This window comes from Myxine glutinosa, chromosome 8, assembly GCF_964187855.1.
Source record: "Myxine glutinosa chromosome 8, kmMyxGlut1.1, whole genome shotgun sequence".
Classification (NCBI taxonomy): domain Eukaryota; kingdom Metazoa; phylum Chordata; class Myxini; order Myxiniformes; family Myxinidae; genus Myxine; species Myxine glutinosa.
This window is the reverse complement of record NC_136268.1, coordinates 144,656,326-144,682,175: the sequence shown is the minus strand read 5'-3', so window position 1 is coordinate 144,682,175 and position 25,850 is coordinate 144,656,326. Positions and strand designations below refer to the sequence as shown.

The window sequence follows — 25,850 nt, the reverse complement described above, 5'->3', positions numbered from 1 at the left end:
CTAAAATCTTGCTCTTCCGCTCTTCCGCTCTATCTCACCCTCTCTGTGTTCTTTTCACCCTCTCTTTTGCTCAAGGTCACCTGCCAGCATCTTGGAAATCAGCAAACTTTACCGCTTTACACAAAAAAGGTGCCAAAACAGATCCTTGCAACTACAGACCAATCAGCCTGCTCCCAATTATCAGCAAAGTCATGGAATCCATCATTGCTTTGGATATCAAATCTTTCCTCTTCTCCAATGGCTTGATCTCCGATCATCAATTTGGATTCAGACCAGGTCATTCTACTCTGGACATGTTGCTTCTGCTGTCTCAACAATGGATGGAGGTCCTCAATGCCAAACAGGAAATCAGAGCTGTCTCCCTTGACATATCATGTGCCTTCGATACGGTCTGGCACCCAGCTCTGCTCACCAAACTCTCCTCCTATGGTATCCATGGAAATCTCCATGCATGGCTTGCGGACTTCCTCTCTGGTCGTAGTCAACGTGTGGCTCTGAATGGATTTCTCTCATCTCTCCTTCCTGTTCTGGCTGGAGTTCCCCAAGGTAGTGTTCTGGGCCCTGTGCTTTTTCTGGTCTCCATCAATGATCTCTCCGACTCTCTGGAAAATCCTCTCGATCTCTTTGCTGATGACTCCACTCTCTGCCGCTCCATTCCTCATCCCTCAGATCGGCAGTCTGCAGCCTCCTCACTCTTTGCAGACCTGGACAAAATCACAGACTGGTCAAACAAGTGGAACATGTCTTTCAAGCCTGACAAATCTCACACTCTTACTAAGTCTCTCCGAAAAGACCGACTGGAAAACCCTCCCATCTGCTTTCTCAACAATCCTCTCCAATAAGTTCTGTCGCTCAAGCTTTTGGGTCTCACTATCTGCCATGATCTTTCCAGGGAAAACCACATTTCCAAGCTGGCCTCCAAAGCCAGTCGCCGACTGGGCATCCTCCGTCATGCGAAGTCCTTCCTTGGCACACCTGAGCTCCTCACCACATACAAGGCTTTCATCCGCAGCTCAATGGAATACTGTTCTCCCCCCCTCTGGGCCAGTGCTCCTGCCTCACACCTAGCTCAGATTCACGGTGTTGAAACCATAGCTTTCAGAATCATTGGAATCTCCCGCAGTGAAGCTAACTCCAAGGGCCTCTCACTCACTCACCGCAGGCAGGTTGGTGGTCTTTCCGTCTTCTACCGACTCCTCTCCGGCCTTGCTCCCCCAGCTCTCTCTGTGTTCTGTCCCCCTAATATTCCTTCAGGTCGCACAAGATTTGCCTGCAACCCTCTTATGGTTAAACTGCCAAAATCTAGGCTCTCTGCTCACTTTCACTCTTTCAGCCCCCTTTTCTCCTGCCTCTGGAACAAACTCCCCCACTCACTTCAATCCCACTCCTCCCTCCAGGTCTTTAAAACAGCTGTTCACCACCATCTCATGCTCAGCGTCGACGAGTCTGGCATTTCACTCAGGCCAACTGGCACGGTCTTCAAGCAGCCATCAATCATCTGGACTGGTCTCCCATTTCTACCACCTCTGACATCAACTCATCCTGGGAATTCTTCCAAAGTAAATTGCTCTCTCTCATGCACAGATTTATCCCATCTCGTCTTCAGTTGTCTTACCCTTCCTCCCGTCCATGGTACACGGAATCTTGTGGTGAGGCTGTTGCCCAGAAACAACTTGCCTTCGTCTCCTGGAAAGCAAATCCAACGGAAGGAAATCTCATTTCCTTTCACAAAGCCCGAAACAAGTGTGTGTCCACCCTCAGGAGAGCCAGGAAACAATATCTCTCCGTTCTCAAGACCGAACTCTCTTATCTGTCTCCCTCTTCCAAATCCTGGTGGCGTCTGGTCAAATCCGTTTCTGGTGTTTGTTCCCCCTCCATCCCCTCCCTTACCTCAAACGGCTACACAGCTGACTCCGCACGTGAAAAAGCTGAATGCCTCAACTCTGTGTTTGCCTCTAAATCTTGTGTCCCAAACCCATCCCTCTCTGTACCCACCATACCCAGTCGTACCCTGCTGCTCCTGGACTCCGTGTCCTTTCCTCCTGACAAGGTGGAAAAGTTTCTGTCAACCCTCGACTCTGATTCTGCAACTGGACCCGACGGCATCAGCCCACGGGTCCTAAAATCCTGCTCTGCTGCTCTATCTCACCCTCTCTCTGTTCTCTTCACCCTCTCTTTTGCTCAAGGTCAACTGCCATCTGCTTGGAAATCAGCCAACATCACCGCTTTGCACAAAAAAGGTGCAAAAACAGATCCTAGCAACTACAGACCAATCAGCCTTCTCCCAATTATCAGCAAAGTCATGGAATCCATCATTGCTTCGGATATGAAATCTTTCCTCTTCTCCAATGGCTTGATCTCTGATCATCAATTTGGTTTCAGACCAGGTCACTCTACTCTGGACATGCTGCTTCTGCTGTCTCAACAATGGATGGAGGTCCTCAATGCCAAGCAGGAAATTAGAGCTGTCTCCCTCGACATATCACGTGCCTTCGACACGGTCTGGCACCCCGCTCTGCTCACCAAACTCTCCTCCTTTGGTATCCATGGAAATCTCCACGCATGGCTGGCGGACTTCCTCTCTAGTCGTCGTCAACGTGTGGCCCTGAATGGGTTTCTCTCATCTCCTCTTGCTGTTCAGGCTGGAGTTCCCCAAGGCAGTGTTCTGGGCCCCGTGCTTTTTCTGGTCTTCATCAATGATCTCTCTGACTCTCTCGAAAATCCTCTCTATCTCTTTGCTGATGACTCCACTCTCTGCCGCTCCATTCCTCTTCCCTCAGATCGGCAGTCTGCTGCCTCCTCACTCTCTGAAGACCTGGACAAAATCACAGACTGGTCAAACAAGTGGAACATGTCTTTCAATCCTGACAAATCTCACACTCTTACTATGTCTCTCCGAAAAGATCGACTGGACAACCCTCCCATCTACTTTCTCAACAATCCTCTCCAAGAAGTTCTGTCGCTCAAGATTTTGGGTCTCACTATCTGCCATGATCTTTCTTGGGAAAACCACATTTCCAAGCTGGCCTCCAAAGCCAGTCGCCGACTGGGCATCCTCCGTCGTGCGAAGTCCTTCCTCGGCACACCTGAGCTCCTCACCACATACAAGGCTTTCATCCGCAGCTCAATGGAATACTGTTCTCCCCTATGGGCCGGTGCTCCTGCCTCACACCTAGCTCGGCTTCACGCTGTTGAAACCAAAGCTTTCAGAATTATTGGAATCTCCCGCGATGAAGCTATCTCTGAGGGCCTTTCACTCACTCACCGCAGGCAGGTAGGTGGTCTTTCTGTCTTCCACCGACTCCTCTCCGGCCTTGCACCCCCAGCTCTCTCTGTGCTCTGTCCCCCAAATATTCCTACAGGTCGCACAAGATCTGCCAGCAACCCTCTGATGGTTAAACTGCCGAAATCTCGGCTCTCTGCTCACCTTCACTCTTTCATTCCTCTTTTCTCCCGCCTCTGGAACAAACTCCCTCACTCCCTTCAATCCCACTCCTCCCTCCAGGTCTTTAAAACAGCTGTTCACCACCATCTCTTATCTTCCCCCATCCAAAACCTTGATCTTTTCTACCCCCGCTAATTCACCCCAGATCCACCTTGTTTGAAATTCCAACTTCTTTCCTGGAAGTCCTGGCAGTGTCCATATGTTTTATACCTCTCCCACCGCCCCTTCCCACGCCCCCCCCCCCCCCTAAAGCCCTCGCCCTCTCTCAGATCTCTCGATGTCTCCATGTCTCTCGGTCCCTGCTCTCAAATGTTGTGTTTGTGTCCTTCCCCCTCTCTCCCCATCTTGTCTACCGCTCCCTATGTTATATGTTTTATGTGTCGGTTTGTCTTTCTGTGTGATTAATGTTCGCTCTTTCACGAGCCTCGACCTTGTATACAAAAAAAAAAAAAAAAAAAAAAAAAAAAAAAAAAAAAAAAAATCTCTTATTTTCCCCCATCCAAAACCTTGATCTTTTCTACCCCCGCTAATTCACCCCAGATACACTTTTTTTTAAATTCCAACTTCTTTCGTGGAAGTCCTTGCAGTGTCCATATGTTTTATACCTCTCCCACCTCCCCCCCAAGCCCTCTCCCTCCCACATTTTTCTCGATGGCCCTGCTCTCAAATGTTGTGTTTGTGTCCTTCCACTCTCTCTCCCCATCTTGTCCTACCGCTCCCCTTATTTTGTGTTTGATGTGTTGTCTTGACTTTTTGTGTGATTAATGTTAGTTCTCTCACGAGCCTCGATCTTGTATACAAAAAAAAAAAAAATTTAAAAAAATCCATTGATACTTTAACAAAACGATTAACACAATTAACGCTTAATTATTAACGAATAAACATTAAGATTGAATGATGGTTGTATTGGGATATTATCAAACCCGCGCATTGCGGACATCTGTCCACTTCCGCATTCGCGGCAGGTTCATAATTGTCATCAAAATCTAAACAGTATTTGTAGAATTTCAACAAAAGCCACATCACTGTTCATATCGGTAAATATTATTCCATCGTGTTTGGAAAAACTGGAAAATTGGAAACTTGGAAAAATTGGAAAAACAATATAGCCTATTTTACTCCCAGGGGTCCCAGGAATACCCACCCAAAATATCGTTGCGATCGGTTCAGCCGTTTTTCCGGTACCTGGGAACAGACGGACGGACGGACATTTGGTGAATTATAGTAAGATTATTCTTTCATATATAGAGCACATGGCTGCGGGTAGCATCGTCGGCTGATGGCGCAGCTGTGCCGCTGATGCAACGCCCATCTATAGGTTAAGGCAGAAATTGGGAATTTGACCAGGGTGTCTGGTGATGGCTTGTCTACTCTCCGTGAACTACACCGTGGGATCTTTAACATCCATCAACTAATCTTGGCAGACGGGACGCCCCGTTTAACGTCGATTCGAAGGACGGCACACACATTGATGCCTTGCTCTGCCTGCGAGACTGCCGGGGTGACAATTTGTAGCTGTTTGAGATTCTCGCCCAGGTTAGACGGCTCGGAGACATGTGTGCTTACCTCCAGGCCATCCTGCCTGCCTTACTCACCAATTGATGACCATTTTTTAACTGCTGCACCATTTAAACACAAAATTTCAGCATTGAACTGTAGTTTTTCAACGATTTATAATAGAAAGTCTTGAATTAACCTTGAAACATCCTCATGTGTAGCTGTTCTTACCTGCCAGATAAAAATAATTACCTGTTCATTGATGAAGATTATTTTTGCACATTTGTTTGTCCTCCTCCTGCTCTCCCTATCCTCCCCCAACCCCCTCCACCACCCCAACCCCCCTCCAACACCCTGGTTCCATCACTGCTTCATTCATTGGTTATAATTTTGCAGCGGTACGTCAGATTGCATTTGGACAAGTGTGCTAAGCAGCAGGAGCAACAAAGGGCTGCTAGCATCTTGCAGGCGTGGTGGCGAGGAATACGTTCCCGTCGTTGTCTCCCTTCAACATTTAATGTCAAGATATTTTGCCCTGGCACCACACGATCTCACCTTGGGTGGACGAACTGCAACTGCTGCCCAACACCTCTTTGCATCTGCCGATTATGGAACGTTGCTCGTCTGTCTCAAAGAAATTGGTAAAGTTTTTTTTTTTTTTTTTTAATACCTACGTTTTTCAACTTCTTTCGGCATCAATGCTGCGATCAATGGTGATATTTGAGAATCGATTAATGGCGTCACTATTGAAAATGCTGTCATTACCTCCGCCACCAAAGGTGGACGGAGGTTATGTTTTCACCCCTGTCTGTCTGCTTGTTTGTCTGTCCGTTTGTGAACAAAATATCTCAAAACGTTGTGGACGGATTCGGACGAAGTTTGGCAGAGATGTGGTGTATGTGACAAGGATGAAATGATTAGATTTTGGTGAAGATCCGGATTCTGTTCGTGGAATTTTTAAGTGATTCTTCACCATTGGGAGACGGGGCCAAAAACGATACATAGCAGGATATCTCAAAAAGTTGTGGACGGATTTGGACGAAACTTGGTGGACCGGTTGGGTGTCTGACAAGGACGATTTGATTCGATTTTAGTGAAGATCCGCATCCAGATCCAGCTAGTAGAGTTATTTTCAAAGTGATTCTTCATCATTGAGTGATATGACCAACTAGGCAGAGGTATGCTCTCTACTGAGTGCCATTCTAGTTTTATATCGAAATCCTAAATTTACACTTAAGTACAGTACTTAACGCAGCAAAAGCCACTCGTACCATTTTGTTATAATACTAAGAGAAGCCTGTGGTAAAAATATCATGATATAACCATGATATAAACAAGTCAGGAGCCGACGATGGTTCACGAGCGAGCGGTATTCAATGACATCAAAACCGACATTGAAAATATATAAATAGGAATGCATTATCTGTTATTGGACTAGTTAGCTACACAATACCAAAAATTCGGTTTGATTCGACAACTTTGAAACTTTGACCTTTGTGACCTTCAACGGTCAAAGGTCGAGGATTCAGAAATTTGTTGGAAAACTTGTATTTCATGATGTATGTGATAATATAAGATCATATATGACATTTCACCCTATCAGGAAGCGAACAATGTAATAAAACCATCAAAAATCGACTTTTCTAAATTTTGTGACTTGTGACCTTGACCTTGGGGCGAAAATGAAAATCCAGCTCCATGGGCTAGACACATGACATTGGCCTAACCAAATATCGAAACCCCTGTCAGATTCCACCAAACCCCCTCGGAGAAGATGTAGCTTGAAATCGATTACCCCTAAGAAGACATCTTTTTCGGGCGTGGCTCCGCCCACAATGGGCGCAATACGCCCACTCTACGCAGGACACAACTAGATCATGATATCATCCTCCCACCCAAGTTTCATCAAGATCAGATGATATCATCGGGTAGTTATGCTGCGGACAGACAGACGCACACACATGACGAATATAGTGGTCACTTGATAACTCGTGAACCAATAAGGAAGCCTTTCATTCTTGTGCTTGGTGAAGGACCTCAACAATTAAAGGATTTATTTATATATATTATATTATATTATACTAGCAGAAGTACCCGGCATTGCCGGCGGGGCAGGGGAGGGGAGGGGGCAGATGAGGGGAGGGGAATGGGGGGGGAGGGGAGGAGAGGGGGGGAGGGAGAAGAGGGGGGGGGAGTACCCGGCATTCCGTGTATAAACGTGAGGGAGAAGAGGGGGGAGGGGGAGGGAGGGGGGGGAGGGGAGAGAGGGGGGGAGGGGGAGGGATGGAGAGGAGAGGGGTGGGGAGGGGGGAGGGGAGGGGGCGGACGGGGAGGGGGGGAGGGGGAGGGGAAGGTGTAGGGGGGAGGGGAAGGGGCAGGGGGAAAAGGGAGGGGGAGGGGGAAAGGGGAGGTGGTAGGGTGGAGGGGGAGGGGAGGACGAAGGGGGAGGGAAGGGGAGGGCCAGTCAACAATGACGTTGCAGTTCTCATGGTCGGAGAGCAGCACAACAATCGCGACATCTTCCTGAATCTTCGCAACAGCACGAAGCGGATTTTTGGAGACTCACCGATCCTGTGACGCCCTCCAGTACCGGCGTTGCCGGGCGGGGGAAGGGAGACCCGTACATTCCCAACCCGTACATTCGCCCTCTCGACTCAAGCTCACTCGGACAAAAGCCTCGCACAAATTACACCGTGAAGGCCCAATGGCCATGTCTATGCCACAAATCAAGTACGTGAGCGAGTCGGGCGCACTAAATTGAAAATAATTATATAGAACGCTCATACTCCGTGAAAAGTGAAGCTACAATATTTTTGAAAAATTTCATTGGTTGCTAGGAGACTGCAGCATGTAAAAACCGTTTGAATATTTGCAATACAGTTTGATCCAGAGGTAAGTGGTATGGTCTTGCTGGTTGGTGGACACGATATGTGTAAGGGAAATTATTTTGGTGTCCTGTATCTGGTCGTGCTAGTTGGTGGACACGGTACATTTAAGGGAAATGATTTTCTGTCATTCTTCTGAGTGGTTGCTTCTCCTTCCCCGTATTTTTGTTCATTTTATTGTTTTTTTCCACTCTCTTGAGTTGTGGGCCTTCCTTGAGTGGTATTACATTTATCATCATCATCATTGGAATGTCTGTTGTAAAGATACGGACATCAAGTCCGTATCTTGACGCAGAGAGCATCAAGCACCATCTTTTTATACCAGGCAACGGCAACGGCAACGCACTAACGCAGACCTCGCTTGGCCCCGCCCACGGCAACCTCTCTCGGCCCCGCCCATAGCTGCCTCGCTCGGCCCCGCCCACAGCGACCTCGCCCGGGCCTGCCCACAGCGACCTCGCTCGGTCCCGCCCACAGCGACCTTGCTCGGTCCCTCCCACAGCGGCATCACTCCGCCCTACACAGCACTATCGATATATTATTCGTACAATGCCGGGTACTTCTGCTCGCTGAAAACAAATCTATGTGAAACATGCTAAATCATGCTAAATGCTAATCATGCAGAAGTACCCGGCAAAAACGCAATCGCTCTGAAATACGTGCGAACGCGTAACTGAGTTAATGGCGGCAACGAACATCACGTGATCGCTCTGAGCGAATCAGCGCGCTGCTCTGCTACCGGTCAGATTCCGGTCATAATATTTCGCGCTGAGATAAAAATATGGTAAAAACATATTATGAAATAAATTTTTAGGTCAGCCATGTTCGTCCCAGGCTCAATGGCCATGTCTGTGCCAAATATCAAGTACGTGAGCCTCTCCGTTTAGGAGTCTATCGGTAACATTACACACACACAAACTGTGTTTTATATACTAGGGCATGCCCGTACAAAATTATATCCCCCCCCTCTATTTACATGAAATGGTTTGGTCCATTCGCAAAGCCAAAGCGAACGGCTTGCGAGTACGGTGACAATCCCCCCCCCCTCTATTTACATGAAATGGTTTGGTCCAAAGCGAACGGCTTGCGAGTACGGTGACAATCCCCCCCCCTCTATTTACATGAAATGGTTTGGTCCAAAGCGAACGGCTTGCGAGTACGGTGACAATCCCCCCCCTCTATTTACATGAAATGGTTTGGTCCAAAGCGAACGGCTTGCGAGTACGGTGACAATCCCCCCCCTCTATTTACATGCAATGGTTTGGTCCAAAGCGAACGGCTTGCGGAGTTTGGTAAAGAAATCGCCATAGCTCGGTAACTACTTCTCCGATTAATATGAAACCTTGAAAAGGCACATCCTCGGGTCCCCAGCAATATACCTGGCAAGTTTCAAGTATATCGGACCGGTAGTTGTCGAGAAACAGCGGTCGCATACACACACACAGACACACACACACACACACACACAGAGATTACTGGAATTATAGATAGATATAGATTATATTATATTATATTATATTATATTATATAGTGGAATACAAGAGCAGAGGTGGATGAGATGGAGGAGCGGTTGCAACAGGAGGTCGTCGTGGGGATGGTACAGCATGGGCGATGGGGAAAGGCATGTGTGAAAGAGAGGAGGAAGATGGTTGAGAGGGAGGTGAGAAGAAAGGAGGAGGAGGGGAGATATGTGAAAGCAGTCGGACAGGCACAGCAAGGTGCTTGGACTAGGTGGGAAGGTGTGCGGGTGAGGACATTGAAGTGGCAAGAGATTTGGAGGATGGAGCATATTGGAGGATGGAGCATATTGGAGGATATTTGGAGGATATTGTTGAATTTCCTGTTGCGGGCATCGTATGATGTGCTTCCGTCACCTGTAAACTTGAGATTGTGGGGGTTGTTTCAGGTGGAGAAATGTTTTGTGTGGAGGTTTGGGAACGGTGCAGCAAACTGCAGCATGGATTGAGGGCATGCTCAGTAGCATTGGCAGCAGGAAGATACAAGTGGCGGCACGATCAGGTGCTGGCGGTGGTAGTGCAAATGGTGCAACAAGAGGTGCTGAGATCGAGAGAGAGAAGAGTGGAGAAGGAGACCAATGGGGGAGAGGTGTTGTTTGTAAAAGAGGGTCAAGTGGTAAGAGGTGAAAAGAGGAGGAGGTGGAAAGCAAGAGGGCTGCCAGATGGTTGTGATTGGCAGGTGGTGACAGACCTAAAGCCACAATTGGTATTCCCAGAGGAGATCTGTGTGACAAGGTTGTGGCCCGACATTGTCATCAAGTCAGGTGCAACAAGACAGGTCATCTTCGGGGAATTGTCTGTACCTTGGGAAGAGAACATGGAGGAGGTGCACGAGAGGAAGAGAGGAAAGTACAGTGAGCTGGAGGCAGAGTGTCAGGAGAGGGTTGGCGAGTTTCTTGTCAGGCCATTTGAGGTGGGGTGTGGAGGATATATTGGCAATTCCTTTTCTGCATTTATTGCTCGGCTTGGAGTGTGTGGGACCGAAAGAAGGAGGATGTGTGACATCCCAGATGTGGAGTGGATGTGGAGGATGTGGAGTGGCCCAGGTTGCCTTGAAAGGCTCACTTTGGATATGGAGGAAGTTTATGGAGGCACGTCGAACGGTGTAGGTTGAGGTTGTGGGTGGTGCTTCTTTACAGCCGAAAGGGGTAGTGCCTGAGCGCGGAAGAGAAATGGAGGTGTGTGTGTGTGTGTGTTTTTGTGTCTCTGTGTGTGTGTGTGTGTGTTTTTGTGTGTGTGTGTGTGTTTTTGTGTGTGTGTGTGTGTTTTGTATGTGTTTTGTTTGTGTTTTTGCAGGAGTGGGTGTGTTTTGCATGAATGTGTTTTTGTTTGAGTGGTGCATGTTGTAGGGTGGTGATCAGTTTTTTTTTTTTTTTTTTTTTTTGTGTGAGTGAATGGATGAGGGGCTGTGGATTCTGGGAATGGAGGTGGTTTTGTTGTTGTAGGCTGTGTTCTTACTGGCTGGGGGTGGGGATATGTACGCATCCGGGTGTAACTGCTGCAGGTTTGTTATGAAAAAACAATATATATAGAAAAAGGTTTTTTTCGGATTGATCAATGCAGTGGTCTGTTGCTTATACACTGCCTGGGTTCCAATTTTTTTTTGTCTGATTGAAAAAATTATAATTTTCCTGAGGGGTTGGATTCTTTTTAAGCAGGTTTTACTTTCTTTTCTTTTTTCTCTCTGAGGTGGCTGGTCCAGGGTGGGACAGCCAGATGACACACAGAATTAGCCGATTATATTGTTACGGTATCGGCACACTCGCTGGGCTTACGAGGTGCGTACTCAAACCTGCTAACACGACCGACCCTGAAGCCCCGGACCACAGATATCTCCACAGCCTGGATGGTGGTCAGCCAACCGCGGATGCTGGCAAAAGCAATTATACCAAGCAGGCTCCTCATGACCACGGCCATGTTACATACTATTACGTTTGTGGGGGTAGGGATGAAATACCGTTGTGAAGATAGGAATGTATAGTTTAGTATGGACCGTGTGACGCGAAGAAGAAGAACCTCAATGTAATAAGTAGGGAACCTGGCAGGGTAAGAGTCTTTGCATGTCTCCATAAGGGGTGTGGCTTTTGTGTTGGTTCTTGGGCGTAAGATTAATAATTCCCAGTATGTAATTGCCCCTGTGATTTTCCCTTATGGTTTATTGTCCCCCATCGCACCGCGGAGCGAAAGGAGGACTATGGTTTGTCCGTCCGTGCGTGCGTGCGTAAGCGAAGGACGGCATTCGAATTTGGGGTGCAACCCACGTCAAAATCGAAGATGGCCGCCGCCATGTATGTCTGACGCCATGTATGTCTGAACCTTGTGAGAGGAATATCTTGAAAAATAAGCGCAGTACCAACTTCTAATCTGGCGGGTGGGTGTATCTAGGCATAAGGAAGAACCCTATTGAAAATTGGGTCGCCACGTCAAAATCCAAGATGGCCGCCGCCATGTATGTCTGAACCTTGTGAGTTGAATATCTTGAAAAATAAGCAAAGTACCAACTTCTAATCTGGTGTGTGGGTGTATCTAGGCAAAAGGAAGAACGCTATTGAAAATTGGGTCGCCACGTCAAAATCCAAGATGGCCGCCACCATATATATGTTTGAACCTTGTGAGAGGAATATCTTGAAAAATAAGCAAAGTACCAACTTCTAATCTGGTGTGTGGGTGTATCTAGGCATAAGGAAGAACGCTATTGAAAATTGGGTCGCCACGTCAAAATCCAAGATGACCGCCGCCATGTATGTTTGAACCTTGTTAGCTGAATATATTGAAAAATAAGCGAAGTACCAACTTCTAATCTATTGTGTGGGTGTATCTAGGCATAAGGAAGAACGCTATTGAAAATTGGGTCGCCACGTTAAAATCCAAGATGGCCACCGCCATGTATGTCTGAACCTTGTGAGCTGAATATCTTGAAAAATAAGCGACGTACCAAATTCTAATCTGGTGTGTGGGTGTATCTAGGCATAACGAAGAACGCTATTGAAAATTGGGTCGCCACGTCAAAATCCAAGATGGCCACCGCCATGTATGTCTGAACCTTGTGAGCAGAATATCTTGAAAAATAAGCGAAGTACCAACTTCTAATCTGGTGTGTCGGTGTATCTAGGCATAACGAAGAACGCTATTGAAAATTGGGTCGCCACGTCAAAATCCAAGATGGCCGCCACCATATATATGTCTGAACATTGTGAGCAAAATATCTTGAAAAATAAACGAACTACTAACGTCTGATCTTGTGTGTGGGTGTATCTACGCATAAGGAAGTACGCTATTGAAAATTGGGTCGCCACGTCAAAATCCAAGATGGCCACCGCCATGTATGTCTGAACCTTGTGAGCGGAATATCTTGAAAAATAAGCGAAGTACCAACTTCTAATCTGGTGTATGCGTGTATCTAGGCATAAGGAAGAATGCTATTGAAAATTGGGTCGCCACGTCAAAATCCAATATGGCCGCCACCATATATATGTCTGAACCTTGTGAGCGAAATATCTTGAAAAATAAACGAACTACTAACTTCTAATCTGGTGTGTGGGTGTAGCTACGCATAAGGGAGAACGCTATTGGAAATTTGGTCGCCACGTCAAAATCCTAGATGGCCGCCTTGCGTCTTCCACTTTGTCAACTCGCATCACTTCACCGACGACGGGGGACCTCGGCGTAACGCTTGTTTAATCTAAAATGGCCGCCATTACAACAACCATAATCGCCAACAGCACCAGGACATTGCGATCGGCAGGTAGACCCCGCCCAGGCGAACATTCCTGAAGGATGGCTAGACTCCGCCTCGAAGGACCGTAATTGACAGGCCACACCCAGAGCTTCGTCATGTGGCATCCTGCAGGCCGTGAGGCCCCGCCTCGAAGGGGATGATCGGTCGTGGCGATGGGATGACTGGTGTGGGGATTGGTCGAGTGTGACGTCAGCGATAGGTCGAGTGTGACGTCAGAGAAGGAAAAAGGAGGGTGCATCCCTCCTCCCTCTCCCTCTCCCTCTCTCTCGCTCGTTCTGGTTATGGGCATGGGAGGTCGCATTTTGGCTCGTGAGGAGAGCTGTCAGAGCTTTGGTTGGAACTGTTGGTCTCTTGGGTGGCTTGGCTGTTTCTGGCTGGTGTGCGGTTATGAGGAGAACTTTTGGGAGCCGCGTTGCGTTTCGAAGGGAGACCAGAGCAGAAGAGGGCCGGCTGCACGGATTGCCTCACGTTCATGGCGAGGCAGAGAGTGAGTCCGCGCCATCTTGTGCGTTTCCCGCGCTAGAAGCGCCGGGCCGCCTGGTGCTGCCGTCATCATTCAACACCCTCATGAACTCAAAGCTGAGTGCTGGCTGACATAACACAATTTATTTTCTTTATCTTTCCCTGTGTCTGTATTGGAGTCCGCGTTGAGGGTCCCTCACCTTAGCCTTATAGTTACCTCAACTTTGCGTGTGTTATTTTTATTATTTATTTTTCATTTTTATTGCTTCATGATCATTTGCATTAAACCCATTATTTGTTGGATTTTCTTTCTTGTCATTTCTGCATTCGTGGGGATCGGATAACCCCAGCTCGTGCTGATCGGCCCAGGTAAGGGCCGACCTTCGTTCCCGCGCACGCCATGAAACAAACGTAACTACCATTAATTCGGTTGGATGCCTTGGAGTTGACTGTTCAGCTATCTAATCCGTTTCATTGGCCACGGATGTGAAAATACTCATTGGTACAACTACCTGAGAGTGTCGGGGCAGAGAGTGTCGGGGCGGACGCCGGGCGGGGCGGACGCGGGGCGGAGAGTGTCGAGGCGGACGCGGGGCGGAGAGTGTCATGGCGGACGCGGGGCGGAGAGTGTCGAGGCGGGCACGGGGCAGAGAGTGTCGAGGCGGGCGTGGGGCGGAGAGTGTCGAGGCGGGCGCGGGGAGGAGAGTGTCGAGGCGAGCGCGGGGCGGACGGAGACTGTCGGGGCGGACGGAGACTGTCGGGGCGGACGGAGACTTCCGGGGTGGGCGGAGACTGGTGGGCCGGACGCGGGGTGGAGAGTGTCGGGGCGGACGCGGGTTGGAGAGTGTTGAGGCGGATGCGGGGCGGAGAGTGTCGAGGCGGACGCGGGACGGAGAGTGTCGAGGCGGATGCGGAGCGGCGAGTGTCGAGGCGGACGCGGGGCGGAGAGTGTCGGGGCGCGGGGCGGAGAGTGTCGAGGCGGACGCGGGGCGGAGAGTGTCGAGAGGACGTGGGGCGGAGAGTGTCGAGGTGGACGCGGGGCGGAGAGTGTCGAGGCGGGCGCGGGGCGGAGAGTGTCAAGGCGGGCGCGGGGCGCACGGAGTCTTTCGGGGCGGGCGGAGACTGTCGGGCCGGACGCGGAGCGGAGAGTGTCGTGGCGGACACGGGGCGGAGAGTGTCGAGGCGGACATGGGTCGGAGAGTGTCGAGGCGGACTCGGGGCGGAGAGTGGCGCGGGGCGGAGAGTGGCGGGGCGGAGAGTGGGGGGGCGGAAGCGGGGCGGAGAGTGGGGGGGGCGGAGAGTGGCGGGGCGGAGAGTGGCGGGGCGGAGAGTGGCGGGGCGGAGAGTGGCGAGGCGGAGAGTGGCGCGGCGGAGAGTGGCGCGGCGGAGAGTGGCGCGGCGGAGAGTGGCGAGGCGGACGCGGGGCGGAGAGTGTCGAGGCGGGCGCGGGGCGGAGAGTGTGGAGGCGGACGCGGGGCGGAGAGTGTCGAGGCGGACGCGGGGCGGAGAGTGTCGAGGCGGACGCGGGGCGGAGAGTGTCGAGGCGGACGCGGGGCGGAGAGTGTCGAGGCGGACGCGGGGCGGAGAGTGTCGAGGCGGACGCGGGGCGGAGAGTGTCGAGGCGGACGCGGGGCGGAGAGTGTCGAGGCGGACGCGGGGCGGAGAGTGTCGAGGCGGACGCGGGGCGGAGAGTGTCGAGGCGGACGCGGGGCGGAGAGTGTCGAGGCGGACGCGGGGCGGAGAGTGTCGAGGCGGACGCGGGGCGGAGAGTGTCGAGGCGGACGCGGGGCGGAGAGTGTCGAGGCGGACGCGGGGCAGAGAGTGTCGAGGCGGACGCGGGGCGGAGAGTGTCGAGGCGGACGCGGGGCGGAGAGTGTCGAGGCGGACGCGGGGCGGAGATTGTCGAGGCGGACGCGGGGCGGAAAGTGGCGCGGCGGACGCGGGGCGGAGAGTGGCGCGGTGGAGACTGTCGGGGCGGACGCGGGGTGGACGGAGACTGTCGGGGCAGACACGGGGCGGACGGAGACTGTCTGGGCGGACGTAGACTGTCGGGGCGGACGTAGACTGTCGGGGCGGACGCGGAGCGGGCGGAGACTGTCGGGGTGAGCTGAGACTGTCGGGGCAGACGCGGGGTGGAGAGTGTCGGGGCGGCGAGTTTCGGGGCGGAGAGTGTCGGGCGGTCGCGGGGCGGAGAGTGTCGGGCGGTCGCGGGGCGGAGAGTGACGTGGCGGGGCGGAGAGTGGCTAGGCGGACGTGGGGCGGAGAGTGGCGAGGCGGACGCGGGGCGGAGAGTGGCGAGGCGGACGCGGGACGGAGAGTGGCGAGGCGGATGCGGGGCGGAGAGTGTCGGGCGTTCGCGGGGCGGAGAGTGTCGGGCGGTCGCGGGGCGGAGAGTGTCGGGCGGTCGCGGGGCGGAGAGTGTCGGGCGGTCGCTGGGCGGAGAGTGTCGGGCGGTCGCGGGGCGGAGAGTGTCGGGCGGAAGCGCAGCGGAGAGTGTCGGGGCGGAGAGTCGCGGGGCGGAGTTTGGCGTGGCGGAGAGTGGCGTGGCGGGGCGGAGAGTGGCGGGCGGAGAGTGGCGGGGCGGAGAGTGGCGAGGCGGACGCGGGACGGAGAGTGGCGAGGCGGACGCGGGGCGGAGAGTGTCGGGCGGTCGCGGGGCGGAGAGTGTCGGGCGGTCGCGGGGCGGAGAGTGTCGGGCGGTCGCGGGGCGGAGAGTGTCGGGCGGTCGCGGGGCGGAGAGTGTCGGGGCGGAGAGTGGCGGGGCGGAGAGTGGCGGGGCGGAGAGTGGAGGGGCGGAGAGTGGAGGGGCGGAGAGTGGAGGGGCGGAGGGTGGTGGGGCGGAGAGTGGCGGAGCGTGGTTGGGCGGAGAGTGGCAAGGTGGACGCGGGGTGGAGAGTGTCGAGGCGGACGCGGGGCGGAGAGTGTCGAGGCGGACGCGGGGCGGAGAGTGTCGAGGCGGACGCGGGGCGGAGAGTGTCGAGGCGGACGCGGGGCGGAGAGTGTCGAGGCGGACGCGGGGCGGAGAGTGTCGAGGCGGACGCGGGGCGGAGAGTGTCGAGGCGGACGCGGGGCGGAGAGTGTGGAGGCGGACGCGGGGCAGAGAGTGTCGAGGCGGACGCGGGGCGGAGAGTGTCGAGGCGGACGCGGGGCAGAGTGTCGAGGCGGACGCGGGGCGGAGAGTGTCGAGGCGGACGCGGGGCGGAGAGTGTCGAGGCGGACGCGGGGCGGAGATTGTCGAGGCGGACGCGGGGCGGAGAGTGGCGCGGCGGACGCGGGGCGGAGAGTGGCGCGGTGGAGACTGTCGGGGCGGACGCGGGGTGGACGGAGACTGTCGGGGCAGACACGGGGCGGACGGAGACTGTCTGGGCGGACGTAGACTGTCGGGGCGGACGTAGACTGTCGGGGCGGACGCGGAGCGGGCGGAGACTGTCGGGGTGAGCTGAGACTGTCGGGGCAGACGCGGGGTGGAGAGTGTCGGGGCGGCGAGTTTCGGGGCGGAGAGTGTCGGGCGGTCGCGGGGCGGAGAGTGTCGGGCGGTCGCGGGGCGGAGAGTGACGTGGCGGGGCGGAGAGTGGCTAGGCGGACGTGGGGCGGAGAGTGGCGAGGCGGACGCGGGGCGGAGAGTGGCGAGGCGGACGCGGGACGGAGAGTGGCGAGGCGGATGCGGGGCGGAGAGTGTCGGGCGTTCGCGGGGCGGAGAGTGTCGGGCGGTCGCGGGGCGGAGAGTGTCGGGCGGTCGCGGGGCGGAGAGTGTCGGGCGGTCGCTGGGCGGAGAGTGTCGGGCGGTCGCGGGGCGGAGAGTGTCGGGCGGAAGCGGAGCGGAGAGTGTCGGGGCGGAGAGTCGCGGGGCGGAGTTTGGCGTGGCGGAGAGTGGCGTGGCGGGGCGGAGAGTGGTGGGCGGAGAGTGGCGGGGCGGAGAGTGGCGAGGCGGACGCGGGACGGAGAGTGGCGAGGCGGACGCGGGGCGGAGAGTGTCGGGCGGTCGCGGGGCGGAGAGTGTCGGGCGGTCGCGGGGCGGAGAGTGTCGGGCGGTCGCGGGGCGGAGAGTGTCGGGCGGTCGCGGGGCGGAGAGTGTCGGGGCGGAGAGTGGCGGGGCGGAGAGTGGCGGGGCGGAGAGTGGAGGGGCGGAGAGTGGAGGGGCGGAGGGTGGTGGGGCGGAGAGTGGCGGAGCGTGGTTGGGCGGAGAGTGGCAAGGTGGACGCGGGGTGGAGATTGGCAAGGCGGACGCGGGGCGGAGAGTGGCGAGGCGGACGTGGGGCGAGAAGAAATTTTATTTTCTCTTTTGTTATTCTTCAGCCTGTTGGATTTGATTGGGTAAAGCTTGTAACACCATTATCCCTGAGCACATTTTATTCTGTTCCTGAACTGCAGAGACTTGCTGTCGTCTTGCTCCTCGCTGTTGTGAAATCTTGAGCAGTGCACGAGGGATTTCTTCCATTCTGAATGTGCTCATGACCACTAACTGCAGTGTTCCTGGGATCGGGGCGAATTATCTTGTCCTTCGTATCCTCCTGCACATTGCCAAGGTAACCGGTACTGCAATTTGCTTTCCTTGTCATTAATGTTGCTCTAATTTATTTTCATCTTTGTAAATGAGTTGTGTGGGCTGTGGCACAGTTATTATGGTTGAAGCTTCACTTTGTTGTCTACCTCGGAAGGCAAATTCATTTTTTGTTGTTGTTTTTAGGTATTTGCAATTTCAAATATGTTGTGGTAAATGAGTCGAACTTGTAGTCTAGTAGGAAGACTAGGTCCCCCTGCACCCCCCGGAGATATACTTCTAATCAGTGTTTCTAGATTGGAAAAAATGTGTAGAAAATGACTAGCTATGGCCCCAAGCTGAAAAAATGTCCCACATACCATTTTTATGCAAATTACTGCTGCAAATTTTATGCAAAATTATGCAAATTTTATGCAAATTTTTGATGAGGAGTAGAGTTGAGGGGTCTTTGAGGGCTTCATCGAGGTGCTCTCGGTTGCAAGACTGGGTCATTCTGAGAAGCACAGCAGGGTCAGAGATCATGATGTTCTCCTCCTCAGTGAATCTCTCCATCAACAGCCTCTCCATTGCCTCACACACTGTTTTGAGGCAAAAGAGGGACTTTGCGTAGGCCTTTCCACTGAGAACACCTTTGAGAGATCCACTTGTTACTAGTTGTGCCTCAAAGAGAATCTCTGCATATCCAGAACCACGCATCTTGTGTCCAGTGAGCATCCCGATGTAGTTCATGGATGTGTGGAAGGGTCCAATCGTTACTACATGACTAGCAAATTCATTTGGCCAGCGCCAGATGATGGGAAGGGCTTTCATGCAGACACCCAGATCAAATGTATTCAGGACCCATCTCTGACCCACCTCAGCAGTTGCTGCCTCGGAACGCTTCAGTAGCTCACGAACAACTGCGTTGTCTGTGATCGGTTGGTGGATAGGCGTGCAGTAGTCGACTGTTGATTTGCTGGGTGGGGGAGAACCAGTTGCAGAGGTGAAACCCCCTAGCCCAGGCACAGGCTGCAGGCCATTGCCATGCCATGCAGGCACCAGGCACAGACCGATCACAGACAACGCAGTTGTTCGTGAGCTACTGAAGCGTTCCGAGGCAGCAACTGCTGAGGTGGGTCAGAGATGGGTCCTGAATACATTTGATCTGGGTGTCTGCATGAAAGCCCTTCCCATCATCTGGCGCTGGCCAAATGAATTTGCTAGTCATGTAGTAACGATTGGACCCTTCCACACATCCATGAACTACATCGGGATGCTCACTGGACACAAGATGCGTGGTTCTGGATATGCAGAGATTCTCTTTGAGGCACAACTAGTAACAAGTGGATCTCTCAAAGGTGTTCTCAGTGGAAAGGCCTACGCAAAGTCCCTCTTTTGCCTCAAAACAGTGTGTGAGGCAATGGAGAGGCTGTTGATGGAGAGATTCACTGAGGAGGAGAACATCATGATCTCTGACCCTGCTGTGCTTCTCAGAATGACCCAGTCTTGCAACCGAGAGCACCTCGATGAAGCCCTCAAAGACCCCTCAACTCTACTCCTCATCAAAAATTTGCATAAAATTTGCATAATTTTGCATAAAATTTGCAGCAGTAATTTGCATAAAAATGGTATGTGGGACATTTTTTCAGCTTGGGGCCATAGCTAGTCATTTTCTACACATTTTTTCCAATCTAGAAACACTGATTAGAAGTATATCTCCGGGGGGTGCAGGGGGACCTAGTCTTCCTACTAGACTATTGCATTTGCCTTCATGGGTTAAAAAAAACATGATTGTTTTTTTTTTCCAACTGTAATCCTCTTTTCAATCATGAGAATGACTCTCCGTGGAGTAAACAGTACTATGCATTTTCACACCACAAAATACAATGTTGGAATATGTGGACAAACTGTGCATGTGGCCAATTGGTTGATGTTGCAATGGCCAGTTATGAGCAGTAGCTGTGCTGTTTGATATTTTATTACCCTGCACACGAGAAGCAAAAAGTGGGGGTTAAGCAATCGGTTCATGTCTGTCCATCCATTTTATCAGTTTATGATCGAGGAACAACTTATTAAAATTCAATGTTATATTTTGAACACTAATTGGAAGACAAATCTGCTTATTGAACAGTACTTTGTCTCTGAATTCTTCCCAATCCAGTTTGAATAGAGAAAAGGAGTAATTCTGCTGTTTTGTGTCACTGTTTGTACCGCAATGAGCGTGGAAATAAAAAAGAAAACCAGAGAATTGTCCAACGTACGCAATGTTATCAGGAAGTTTAACGCCCATGGCACTGTAGCCAACCTCCCTGGACATGGCTGCAAGAGAAAACTTGATCGAAGATTGCAGCGAATGATAGTTTGAATGGTGGAGAAAGCACCTCGATCCACTGCCAAACAGTTTCAAGCTGACCTTCAGACACAAGGTATGACAGTTTCAACTTGTACCATCCGTCGCCAACTCAATTAAAGGGGGTTCTATGGTAGGAGGCCCAGGAGGACCCCACTGCTGAGAGAGAGACATAAAGCCCAACTGAAGTTTTCCAAAACACCTGAACAAGCCAAAATCCTTCTGGGAGAATGTCCTGTGGACAGATGAGACTGAATTGGAGCTTTTTGGTAAAGCACATCATCTCTATGTTTACAGAAAACAAAACGAAGCCTTCAAAGAAAAACACACCTTCTCTGCAGTCAAACATGGAGGAGGTTCAGTGACGTTTTGGGGTTTCTGTGCTGCCTCTGGCACTGGGTGCCTTGAATGTGTGCATGGCATCATGAAATCAGGAGATTACCAAGGTATTTTGGAGCGCAATGTTCAACCCAGTGTTAGAAAGCTGGGTCTCTGTCGAAGGTCATTGGTCTTGCAGCAAGACAATGACCCCAAACACACTTCAAAAAGTACCCAGGAATGGTTCAAGACAAAATGCTGGACTGTTCTGAAGTGGCCAGCAATGAGTCCAGATCTAAATCCCATTGAACACCTGTGGGGAGATCTGAAAACAGCAGTTGGGAGAAGGCACCCTTCAAATCTGGGAGAACTGGAGCAGTTTGCAGAAGAAGAGTGGGCCAAACTGCCAGTCGATAGGTGTAGGAAGCTCATTCATGGCTCTAGGAAGCGCTTGACTGCAGTTATTTTGTCCAAAGGCTGCGCTACCAAATATTATGTCGAGGGTGTCAATATTTTTGTCAATGCCATTTCTTTTTATTTTTTTATTTTAAAAGGATATATTAAGTTCTGAATCAAACATAAAGGTTCTGTAATATTAACAGTGAAAGAAAGAATTGTGGAGACCAAATACTTTTGTCAATTTCAACTTATTTTTCGAGAAAATTGAGTTATTTGAAAAAAGTGCAAGGGTGCCAATAGTTTTGGCCACGACTGTTTGAATAACTAATGGCCATGGTAGATCGGGTGGTGTAATCGACACCATAAAGCGGCGGTAAATTCCAGTATACATTTATTTATACGACTTTTACATTCTTTATTTTATTTAAATTGAATTATCTACTTGGAATACTGTCGAACACAAATCGCCTTCTTATTTTACTTCCTCTAGTTTTGCAGGACTTGGACAAATTAAATAGGGTGGTGTATAAAGACTACTTCAATAGCGCTACACTTCTGGATTTTTCCCCCCAAAAAAACTATCTTTGAAATATTTTGTTAAAATAGAAGTGCAGTCTACACTTGAACACTGCTCGGGGTATCATGGTTCATGAACTGTCTAGTTTTTTTTTTCATTTTCTTCTTCCCTTCCGCATGCAGCACCGAGTGGTTGCCCCAGAACTTTGGAAAGATCTTTCATTGCTTCCCATCCTACTCCACAAGCTATTGCTTTGGAGAGGAACTGGAGGACAAGGAGGGGGTCAGAGAGGTCATGGTGATGGCACCAAGTTATTTTCTATGGCCTGTGAGCTGCTGTGTCTCATGGCACAGTGGGAGCAAAACAGAGAGGTGAGGACAACAAAGATGTAGTTGATGGGTGGAAGGTGCACCTTTTAATGGAGCATGGATAATTCATTCAAAGTTTTGTTATTTACGTATTCGATGTCTGCTGTGTTCGATTTTGATTTTGGGAGAAAAGTAAAAAGAGGTAAAAAAACAAAAACAATGGAGAATTGCTTTGCTATGCATGTCGCCTCGTGGTCCCAATGAATGTTCTTGTTCCAAGCAATCATCAGTTGTGAGCCATATACAATAGGACAAATTGTTTTACGTATGCAAAGCAACAGAAAGCGTTGCAGTTTCTGTAACTTGTTGTAATAAAGCAATGTACCAAGTTTCAGTTGAATATGTTAAAGGGCATGGGGAAAAAAGTCTGGAAACCACAGGTGGGACGGAAAGCAAGCAGATAGCCACCTCGGGTGAAACCGGTAGGGGACTAAAAAAAAGAAATAAATATTGTGAAGAGAGTCCAGGAGAACATTACAAATTTTGAGGTTTGCATTGCCAACTGTAAATGTGGTGCTTTCCCCAGGCTCTTCTTCAAGTGCTTGATCAACTCACATCCATCATCAGCATTTCAAGTCGCCTTCCTCGTCTCCGTTGTCAAAATTCGACCCAGCTCTCACTGAGGAACGTATATTCCAATCTGGCCAGCAGGTAACTCACAAATCCATCATGTATTGTTTATTTGCCCACTTTTTGGTTTTACATTCCAACCTGTTGAATACTCGGTGTTTTCTCTGCTTCCCCTTTACCTCACAGTTCCTCGAGCCATTTGACTCCCGTTCTTCTTTCTCTCACCCACGTATTATACTCCATCTCCTCATCCTCATCGTCACTGCAATCTTCTCCGATGCCACATGCTGCCTCTGTAATAAACGACCAACATCAAGTGGCCAGTTTGCAGAGATTGTCTGCGTGTGAAGGGGCAGGGCGAGGGGGATGTTGTGGAAGGGGACCGAATGAGGGGAAGTAGCCAATTGGTTTTAATTTTGATTGTTGGCTTAACCATAAATAAAAGAAAATAAAAATGAAAATATTTCTACTTTACCTTGCTCTCTTTAAGTACCGTCTATCTCCTCTATGTTGCGTCATTTCGATCATCATTTACCACCATGCTGGTACTATTTTGTCGACCTTGTTTTGAATTGATATTTATCGGTGTTGTGAGAATCCATTAATTATTTGTTTGCTTTTTTGCAGCTTAAGAGTTAAAAAAAAAAAACTTTGAGGCAAGTTTGACATTACTTTGAGCAGCAAGCACATCGAACTCGGATATTCATTTGGTAACAAAGTCAAACTCACTTTGAATGCGCTAAACAAATTATTTGCATGCATGATATTTCATTGCTTTCTGTTGACCATTGTTTACCACAAAAGGTTCTTTTTTTAATCTGTAAAACATTTTTATGTCCTTTTATTTAATTATTATTAAAGAATGATATTCTGCTTTGTTAGTTCTACAGTTCCCGTCATTCATTGTGTGCTTTTATAGGGGGGAAACAAAACCTTTTAAATTATTCCTATTTTCTCCATAGTAAATGTCAAACAAGTGGAACATGTCTTTCAATCCTGACAAATCTCACACTCTTACAATGTCTCTCCGAAAGGACCGACTGGACAACCCTCCCATCTACTTTCTCAACAATCCTCTCCAAGAAGTTCTGTCGCTCAAGCTTTTGGGTCTCACTATCTGCCATGATCTTTCTTGGGAAAACCACATTTCCAAGCTGGCCTCCAAAGCCAGTCGCCGACTGGGCATCCTCCGTCGTGCGAAGTCCTTCCTTGGCACACCTGAGCTCCTCACCACATACAAGGCTTTCATCCGCAACTCAATGGAATACTGTTCCCCCCTCTGGGCTGGTGCTCCTGCCTCACACCTTGCTCGGCTTCACGCTGTTGAGACCAAAGCTTTCAGAATCATTGGAATCTCCTGCGATGTAGTCAACACCGAGGGCCTTTCACTCACTCACCGCAGGCAGGTTGGTGGTCTTTCTGTCTTCTACCGACTCCTCTCCGGCCTTGCTCCCCCAGCTCTCTCTGTGCTCTGTCCCCCCAATATTCCTTCAGGTCGCACAAGATCTGCCTGCAACCCTCTTATGGTTAAACTGCCAAAGTCTAGGCTCTCTGCTCACCTTCACTCTTTCATTCCCCCTTTCTCCCGCCTCTGGAACAAACTCCCCCACTCCCTTCAATCCCACTCCTCCCTCCAGGTCTTTAAAACAGCTGTTCACCACCATCTCTTGTCTTCCCCCATCGAAAACCTTGATCTTTTCTACCCCCGGTAATTCACCCCAGAGTCCTTGCAGTGTTCATATGTTTTATTCCTCTCCCACCTCCCCCCAAGTCCTCCCGATGTCCCTGCTCTCAAATGTTGTGTTTGTGTCCTTCCCCCTCTTCCCCCTCTCTTTTGTGTCCTTCCCCCTCTCTCCCCATCTTGTCTGCCGCTCCCCTTGTTTTTTGTGTTTTGTGTGTCGGTTTGTCTTTTTGTGTGATTAATGTTAGCTCTTTCACGAGCCTCGATCTTGTATACAAAAAAAAAAAAAAAAAAAAAATAGTAGTCATCTCCATTCCTTTTTATGGCAGCTTACTAAAAAGTAAGTTATGGCAGCTTACTTACATCTCTTCCCCCTCTGGCAGCCTACTAAAACTCAATCCCGAACTATCCTCGATCCCAAACGATCTGTCTGTCATGTGTTTTTTTTTGTTTTTTTTTGTTTTTTGTATTTCAAAATACGATGTTTTGTGGCGTTTAATTTCTGTACATTTCCCCAAAGAGTTTATTAATGTCATAGCAGCATCTCCTTTAACATGGGAAGATCTGGGAAAGGGAAAAGAACAGAAGCTGCAAATGCAAGTTAGTGTAGAGGCTGTATTTGGGATTTCCAGATCTGTTTATTAGTCATATATTGTGAATGAGTTCTGCAATGCCCAGTTTTCCCCCTGGCCATACAGTGCTGAAATCTGCATAGACCCGTGCAGCCCGTGTTTCTTCACCTCATATCCTGTCGGCCCTGTCCTTGTAATATATTTATGCAGGTTTCTTCATGAGTTGCAATGTCGGTGGGAAAAAAACAAGCTATTGCAATAAAAGCTTTTTGACATCGTCTTCCGTGAAACAGTTGGCTTTGTTTTATGTTGAATTCCCCAATATCGTTCGATTTGCAAACAATGTGATCCCCCGTCGTGACAGTGATTGATTTGTGGACAACTGAACCCATTCAATACTGATTTTCTTGGAGTTTTCTCTGGCAGCCTACTTCTTCTCAGCCACTGTTTAGCAATATTCCGCTGTTTAGCAATATTCCGCTGTTTAGCAATATTCCGCTGTTTAGCAATACAGTATTCAGCTGTTTAGCAATATTCCGCTGTTTAGCAATATTCCGCTGTTTAGCAATATTCCGCTGTTCTCCCACTCGCACTGTTTAACTTTCTTGCCTTTGATTCTTTGCCAAGTGTGTCTGTTTCAGCTTCATATTTTGTTTCCATTTGTTGTACTATCTTCATTTTCTAGACATTATAGGCTTCCTGCTGAGACCCAGGACATATGTTTTCAATGAGTGGTAGAGATGGAGAGATGTCTTTCATCAGATCAAACTTTCACGAAGTGCCGAAAGACTTCAGCCATTGGATTTAAATAAGCCAAGCACCAGTACAGTTGGTTAAGCCATTAATTCCATGAAATAGCATGGGAGATGAGAACCTGCACACAAGCCGTTCATTTTTATGGTCAATGCACAGGATGTGCAACGACTGAAGATATCTTGGGTCTATAAATGTAGAAATATGGTTGTTCGAGTGAAGGGTCGAGGAATATTTTCCAAAAATGGTACTAAGGGCACCACTTGCAGGATCAAGAAAAAACACAACAGAGAAGTT

At 50.2% G+C, this 25,850-nt stretch overlaps 1 protein-coding gene across 1 annotated transcript in view; it reads left to right on the top strand.

Annotated features, from left to right (window-relative positions):
* The window catches only part of ASPM (assembly factor for spindle microtubules), a 78,572-nt gene extending 55,144 nt beyond the window's left edge, over positions 1-23,428 (top strand). Inside the window, exons 17-21 of the mRNA XM_068125323.2 lie at positions 5,339-5,583; positions 17,917-18,071; positions 21,792-21,980; positions 22,504-22,628; positions 22,734-23,428. Coding sequence (XP_067981424.2) covers positions 5,339-5,583; position 17,917 — 246 coding nt within the window. The 3' untranslated portion in view covers positions 17,918-18,071; positions 21,792-21,980; positions 22,504-22,628; positions 22,734-23,428. The remainder of the gene's footprint in view (positions 1-5,338; positions 5,584-17,916; positions 18,072-21,791; positions 21,981-22,503; positions 22,629-22,733) is intronic.
* Positions 23,429-25,850: the final 2,422 nt, after the last annotated feature.